The 7,364-nt window shown below is 36.6% G+C and overlaps 2 protein-coding genes across 2 annotated transcripts in view; both read right to left on the bottom strand.

Annotated features, from left to right (window-relative positions):
• Positions 1 to 293: 293 nt before the first annotated feature.
• LOC111449492 (probable receptor-like protein kinase At5g24010) lies at positions 294 to 5,201 on the bottom strand. The gene is made up of 3 exons (XM_023089403.1): positions 5,125 to 5,201; positions 4,937 to 5,025; positions 294 to 3,285 (listed from the first exon to the last, which is right to left on the bottom strand). The coding sequence occupies exon 3, from the start codon at positions 2,991 to 2,993 to the stop codon at positions 510 to 512; it is 2,484 nt and encodes an 827-aa protein (XP_022945171.1). The 5' UTR covers positions 2,994 to 3,285; positions 4,937 to 5,025; positions 5,125 to 5,201; the 3' UTR covers positions 294 to 509.
• A 120-nt stretch (positions 5,202 to 5,321) lies between these two features.
• LOC111449493 (proline--tRNA ligase, chloroplastic/mitochondrial) overlaps positions 5,322 to 7,364 on the bottom strand; it is a 5,737-nt gene continuing 3,694 nt past the window's right edge. Inside the window, exons 8-11 of the mRNA XM_023089404.1 lie at positions 7,077 to 7,238; positions 6,475 to 6,674; positions 5,950 to 6,033; positions 5,322 to 5,842 (exon numbers count right to left, since the gene is read on the bottom strand). Of these exons, the coding sequence (XP_022945172.1) occupies positions 5,701 to 5,842; positions 5,950 to 6,033; positions 6,475 to 6,674; positions 7,077 to 7,238 (588 nt within the window). The 3' untranslated portion in view covers positions 5,322 to 5,700. The remainder of the gene's footprint in view (positions 5,843 to 5,949; positions 6,034 to 6,474; positions 6,675 to 7,076; positions 7,239 to 7,364) is intronic.

Below are 7,364 nucleotides of genomic sequence, written 5' to 3'. Positions count from 1 at the left end.
GAAAAAAAAAAAAAAAAAAAAAAAGTAAACATTAAAAGACAAAATTACTCGTTTATTTAGGTCTCGTGGTGATATCACTTGGAATATTTTGTTTTGTCACAGCTAACATCAACTTTGGGTCACAAACCAAAAGATTCCCAATGGAAAAGAAAGATAAAAGAAAGAGCTCATCTTCTTTCACACTGCCCACTCTCAACCTCTTTTCGTACACCGTTCTAGAAACAAATAACCGCATGGTTTCTACAACGGTTCAAGCCCACCGCTAACATATATTGTCTATTTGGGCTTTCTCCTTCAAGCTTTTCCTCAAGATTTTTAAAACTCGTTTCGGTAAATTTACAATACTACAGAATTCACAGCATTAAACCAAGTAGTGGTATCTTAGAAGACTTGGCTGTAATTTTCCTACAGTAAAATGTAACTAAGGTACTTCTAAAATATGGTGTAAGAAAAGAGAATGATGACTACTCAGATTGCTTCTTATGTTTTAGAATCAATCATAAAGCTATCTATCTTCCATCATTAGTAAGCAATTGGGAGAAAACTTTGGTTGTACTTATGTCTGAATAATTACCAGTACTTTCATCTGAATGTCTCCTCAAGTTGCTAGGATGAATTGCTGTGGATGTTGGGAAGTCGGAGTCCTCGATGTCCACGGGTTCCAATGGTTCGGTCTGTATCCCGACTTGTAGTTGAAGAACATATTCCAAGTTCCATAACACATCTCCCATGGTTGGTCTGTCAATACCATAGTCAGCCAAACATTTTTCTGCTGTTTCTCCATACTTCTTCAACGAACTCGGATTGATTTGCCCGACTAAATGTGGATCGATAATCTTTTCGAGCATGCCTTTCCTTTGCCAATGCAGTGCCCATTCCGCAAGGTTTACTTGTTCCCTAGCAAGCAATGGATCAACAGCAGGCCTAGCACAAAGAACTTCAAAGAGAACTACTCCAAATGAATAGACATCCGACTTATCAGTGAGTTGTTGTCTTCGAAAATACTCGGGATCTAGATAGCCGAAGCTGCCTTTAACTCCAGTACTAACATGGGTTTCATCGAGACGAGGCCCGGATCTTGAAAGACCAAAATCTGCAACTTTAGCAACATAGTTCTCATCCAGCAAAATGTTGGTCGACTTGATATCACGGTGGATGATGCCCTGTGCAAAACCAGTGTGGAGGTAGTGAAGACCTCTGGCTGCACCAATGCAGATTTCGAGTCGTTGCTTCCACGACAACGGTGAGACAATCGGGCCATACAATTGCTTTTTCAATGGACCTTTCTCCATATATTCATAAACCAGTATCATTTCAGACTGTTCATCGCAGTAACCAACAAGCGAAACAAGATGGTGATGTCGAATCTTGGACAAAATGGCAATCTCAGTGTGGAATTCAGGCAGGCCCTGACGTGATCCTGGCACACCTCTCTTCACAGCAACCTTTATATTGTCCCTAAGAACCCCTTTGTAAACCATACCAAATCCGCCCGAACCAATGATCAAACTCTTGTCGAAGTCGTTCGTCGCCGATTGAATATCAGCAAAGGGGATCTTCAAGCTGTGGTATCCATTTGGTCCAAAAGATGTTGCAAGAGTTGATCCCCTTGATAATTTACTATCAGAACTGCCTCCTCCATACGCCTGAACCGATGTCCAACCTGCACTCTCGGCCCGCCTCGGCTTCCTCTTCTTCCTCCTCTTGCAACCCAAAGCAAGAATTGCAGCCACAACCAAACATAAACCAACAAATCCACCAACAACAGGTCCTACAATAACCCATAAATTTCTCTTCTTCTTCTCAGCTTCTGAAAACATATCCTTAGCATTCACCATTTCCAGGATCTCTGCTCCATTTAAGATCGCATTATATCTCAATGAACTGCTCAGATCAGACGGTCCAACACTTATCTGAATATTCCCAAAACCAGCAGCATCCACAATGAAATCAACATAAAGAGGAGTTGAAAGCTGGTGAAATGAAAGAGATGACAAATCCAGATCCCTATATGCAGAATAGCCATTGATATACACATTAAAATACAGCTGATTAAGAGCAGAGCTAACAATATCACAGAAATGCAAGCGAATCAAGTGCTTCGCGTCATTAGATTCCAATGGAAAGTTCCAAGTGATGTTGAATTTTGCACCCAAAGTTGAGTTTTCCTTGTTCATCTGTTGCAATGTCATATAAACGCTGTCCGGCGCGTCCTCCCTGGTAGCGCCACCGGCCTGATAGTTCGGCGCGTGAAAAGTTGCGGCGACCTTTGCCGCCGATTTTAATACCAGAAAAGGCTCGTCAGGCACCCAAGTTCTCCATAGGCTGTCGTTGAACGGGGTCACCAGAGAACCCCCAACGTTAATTCTGTATTTCGTTTCCAAAATTTGTGAAGTGAGTTTATAATATTCTCGAACTCCATAAGAATCCACAAGCTTAGCTCCATTATCGGTAATGAGTTCTTTAGGAGCTGAAAATACCTCGATTGCATTTGCGAACCCGAAAACTGTAGTCGAAACCGGTTTGAACTCGATTTCAAGCACATTGGTGTCAATTCTCACCATAAACTCTTTAATCACAGAATCGTTAACGCGAGAAATCATAGAAAGAAAAGCACCATTAGCCCAGATAGTAAAATTTGCGGAATGTAAAGCGAATTCCGGCGCCGAAAATGGCGAAAGATGGAACCGCAGCACGTGAGTACCGTTCTTTTTTATGTTGAATCTGTAGCTTGAGGCGCTGGTGAAAACTCTGGCCGTATGATACAAAGGCTCAGAATCCGGAGGCGGATTTCGGTTGGAAACCGCCACCGATCGGCCGGCAGTGAGAAAGTCGGAGGCGGGTTTGACTGAATCGCCGACGAAGGTGCGGTTAAAGAAGGTGGGACTGGAGGATGAGCCGCAGCTGAGAAGAAAAATGTCAGAGGGAACAAACTCAGGAGAAGAAAAGGGAAGGACAAGAAGAAGGAGAAAGAGGAATTTGGAGATCGCCATGGGAGGCGCCACAGTGTAGCAGAGAAGGAAGAAGTATAGCTTTAGAATAAAAAATGGAAATGGAAATGTTTTGCTGTGGGAACGGAGCCACAGCAAGGTGATAGCGAGAGAAAGAAATTGAAAGGCCAAATAATAAGGGCAATTTAAATCTCATCTTTGACAGTTGTTATAATGTTGTAATGCATATTTTCTCTAAAAGGATAGCATAACATGAGACCATCACCTACTTCCTCTTTGCTCTCTCCATATCTTAGGATCTTTTTTAGGGTCAAAGTCTCAATTCAATTCTATCCTGAAGAAGTATATATCATCAAGATATCAGATATTTAAATCTCTCATTCAAATGTCATTTTATTTTTTTTTTTAAAAAATCATTAATATAAAGGAACAAATAGGAAAGATAATTGAATTAAAACTTTGGTGTTAATAAATCAGAATGATGCTCACTTTTTAGGGTTGAATTTTTGGCATGAGAAATGATTATTTGCACTCATATTTGGATGACCAAAGTTTGGAAGTGGGGGAGGATAGTGGAATACACAAAGCATACAAAATAGTGGTTTGAAGGGCTATTTTGGCATTATGGTGGTAGGGAGACTTCTAATGTGTTTAATTGAAGCCCAAATTAATTAAAAAGATATGATTTTAACAACTTAGAACACATCTTTCAACCTTTCTAATCTCTCAATAATAATGCAATTAAGATTACTTAACTTTGTGACAAAGCATGCTTCCCAATAAATCATCATAATTCTTTTATTTAAACTTTTCATAAATGATCCCTAGACAAAGAATAGCCAAAGATATTTTGACGTAAATATTACCCAAAATCAAGTTAATATTTCTTTTTAAATGTTAATATTAATTAAAAGAATGAAAAAATATTACCTTATAAAATTATTAGTAAATGATCAAAAACTTAATTTGTTAAAATATTAATAATATCTTATATGGTCAAACTAAATCTAAGTTATTCCACAACTTTATTGGTAGGGATAAATTTACAGCTAACTTTTAATTATTTAGGACTAAATAAGAAAATAGTTTAGGTAAAGTTTTCAAAAGTTTATACTAAGAACGATTAAAAAGAGGGGAAATTTTTTTTAGCCTATTTTACACAAATAACTTAGTTTTTTTCTCAGCCCAAATGTTTGCAAAAATAATAATATGTAACATATATTTGAATCTTATCCAAATATATATAATAACATATATTAGGTAAATTTATCAAAATTGTCTTATCTTTCGCGAGTTGTTCATAATCACAATTGAGTTAAAAAAATATATATATGTTCTATACCTACATCTTACACGTTAAGTGTACCACTAGTCGCTAATGAATAATTTATCTACAATCTAATATGAACTAAGTTCCTCTCGAGTTAATGAAGTGGTGGAATCTTATTGTTCAAGTCCCTAAATCAACTCTTAAAGAAACTACTCATGAAACTTATTCTCGAGCTCCCCACAAGATTTATGAATCAGATACAAAATTCAATAAAATAAAGAAAAAACAATTATTAAGTATTAAATCAATAATCGCAATAGTTTAAAGGATATATGCAAACATTTATTTCATTCTATTTATTTTGGAATAATGTGGGGATGGGAATGGGGTGTAATCCAATCCAACAACTTTATGGCTATTGTGAGGTGGCATTTTACAAAAGTATTTTCCTACTCAAGTAGACAGTGTATAGTGGCGATAGGGAAATTTAGGTGGTGGGAATGCAAAGTGTGGGCCCCAAGATAGTGGGTGTGGTGGGTGGGTATCATTTTCATTAGCAAGCAAAATTCTTTCTAATTTTTCCTTATGCATCCTTCTATTCTAATTATAATCACATCACCTTTTGGACTCTCTTCTTATCTATCTTATCTATCTTTGCCATGATTGAAGGGAAGCAGGATGGAGTATTAAGGAAACTAGAAGAAAAGAAACTTACACTTCTCAAAGCTTCAAACCTGTTCAGATGCCTCTTGGTCCCTCATGTCATGTTCGGCTACAACATCAAACACGACATATGTGTGAAACCTTTAAAGTGAAACGCGTTAACAATCAGTCTCTAAATTTTCACTCCACTAGCTTTATCAGGTAAAACTGGAAATGCATTGCATAATTTAAAGAGAGAACCTGATTCATTACTGTAGATGACCAACCATGTTGGAAACATGAAGTCCCCAATAAGAAGTTCATGGTCTTGTGTTCTTTCTCTTTTCTTGTGTCGATTCAAGTGAGCCAATGTACAGGAAAAGATTTCAATCCAAAAATTCTAGGAATTACATTTATGCCAAATTCAAGTGAGAATACTAAGGTTGTTTCCTTGGACAGAAGAAATAGAAAAAATTTACTGAAGGGTCAAATATTCAACAAAATAACAGCAAACTCACGTTATGAAACAGGAAACAGACACAATTTAATGAGATAGTTAATCCATACATAAATTCATCGCTTAAATACTGCTTCAAAAATGAAGGATTGAGCCACCAAACAAGATAATTAGGCAGGCAGAGAAAAAAAATACGTCCAACTTCAGAGGATATATGCCATACTAACCAGGTAGCTTGGCCTTTGCCTCAGAAAAGTTGATAGAGGAGGCGGCTCCCTTCCGGTGAATTTAGCATGACCTTAAAGAGAGTGTACACAATGTGATTAAAGAGCCAAATGAATTAGACTTGGCCGCCTTTTAAGTCGGGTTGAAATTATATCTCAATAAGACTTCGCAAAAATGGCAACTTCCTCCGCAGCGTTACCGGTCATCAAGCATGTTTTAGGTCCCTGTGGCTGTTCAAAAGGAAAGCACCTAATTGTTGCTCCAGTTTCTTCTTTAACTTTCAACTCATCTTTGTCACTGCAAATACGATGAAGAAGACCATACAGAAGCAACCAAAATTATGCACAAAAATACATCCACAACGATCATTATCTACAAAACTCAAGAAATGAAAATAAGCATACCTAGCTGACCAAGGACCCCTAGCCCATTTTCCCTGGGAGATTGCCTCTTTAAGTTCATTATATGAACTCACATCCACAACGTTACTGCAAAAAGGAGGTCATTAATAAAATAGTGAAAATCTTATGAAAAGGGCGGAAAATGCAGGTTTTTCATATACTAAGATGAAATAATTATCAAGTATACAAAAAAAACATTTCAGTCCCATGACAGCTTTAGAGCTGATACCCTGTTAAATTAATCGTGCTGTTAAGATTAACCAAAATTTTATTTGTTTTTACATGGAGAAGCAAATGACGAGGACAGGAAGAAAATGAGGGTGAAGATGGGAAAAATTTTCTTGAACCTCACAATTCAACAGAATATATTTACATTTAACCACCTAAGTATGTAATGTTGTACTACAATTTGCAAGAAGCATGCTACTCAACATTCAATTGCTTCAATTCGCAAAGGATAAATGTAACTGAACGTAGATTTATATACTTAATAAGAAACATCCCTAACATATGAAAGTAAGAAAGCACCTGTCACGAAAAGTTTTTGCTTGTTCCAGAAGAGATGATTGGATTTCATCCAACGTGTCTTTCACATAAGCTTCTAAAATAGAAGGTTCCATGGATATCCCAAAAACTTTCCCTTGCTTTCCAGGAATATCTCTCCTAGAAATAACCACACTTTGATTTGCAACATCCTTGGGACCAATCTCAATCCTCAAAGGAACGCCCTACAAATCCAAGTCTAGTTACAGACATTTGATTTCAAGTTAATAGCAACAAATGCAAAGAGGGAAGAAGCCAAAATCTAGGTGAAAATAATGGAGCTAAAAAGGGAATTGGATCATTCAAAACTATCAAGAACAGACATGCATACATCCTGTAAAAAAAATGCTAGCCAACCAACCTACACTACAGAATATTCTTTTTAAAACTAGACTCTAAGTTGTGAAAATAATAATAAAAAATACAGAAATTATAACAGAGAGAACGAATATCTACTGGCAGATAACCAGTCTGTTAAAAAATTGAACATTAGGGTTTGTTTTTTAGACAATATTGTCCTAACCTGAGGGTAATAGAACTGTCAGACATTGATCTTAATCATAAAAAATATGCAGTTAAGCACCAACCTTCATTTCCCAGAAATTGAATTTCCATCCTGGAGTTCTCTGTTCAGAATCATCGAGTTTAACCTTTATCCCTGCCGTTCGAAGATTTACTTCTACAGAAGCAGCAGCATTAAGAACTTCTGCTTTAACACCTTCTTTCTTCCAGATTGGTACGATTACCACCTAGATATAAGTAAGGTACATATAAAGATATTTGTTAGAACCGACCGGTGGACTCAAAAAAAAAAAAAAAAAAAAAAAAAAAAAAAAAAAAAAAAAAAAAAAAAAAAAAAAAAAAAAAAAAAAAAA

Source organism: Cucurbita moschata, unplaced genomic scaffold (genome assembly GCF_002738365.1).
Source record: "Cucurbita moschata cultivar Rifu unplaced genomic scaffold, Cmos_1.0 Cmo_Scf00011, whole genome shotgun sequence".
Taxonomy (NCBI): Eukaryota; Viridiplantae; Streptophyta; class Magnoliopsida; order Cucurbitales; family Cucurbitaceae; genus Cucurbita; species Cucurbita moschata.
This window is presented reverse-complemented; position numbering and strand designations above follow the sequence as displayed.

Bases quoted from the DNA above. Each gene is read 5' to 3' on its own strand.
- LOC111449492 (XM_023089403.1), bottom strand. From the start codon at position 2,993: ATGGCGATCTCCAAATTCCTCTTTCTCCTTCTTCTTGTCCTTCCCTTT.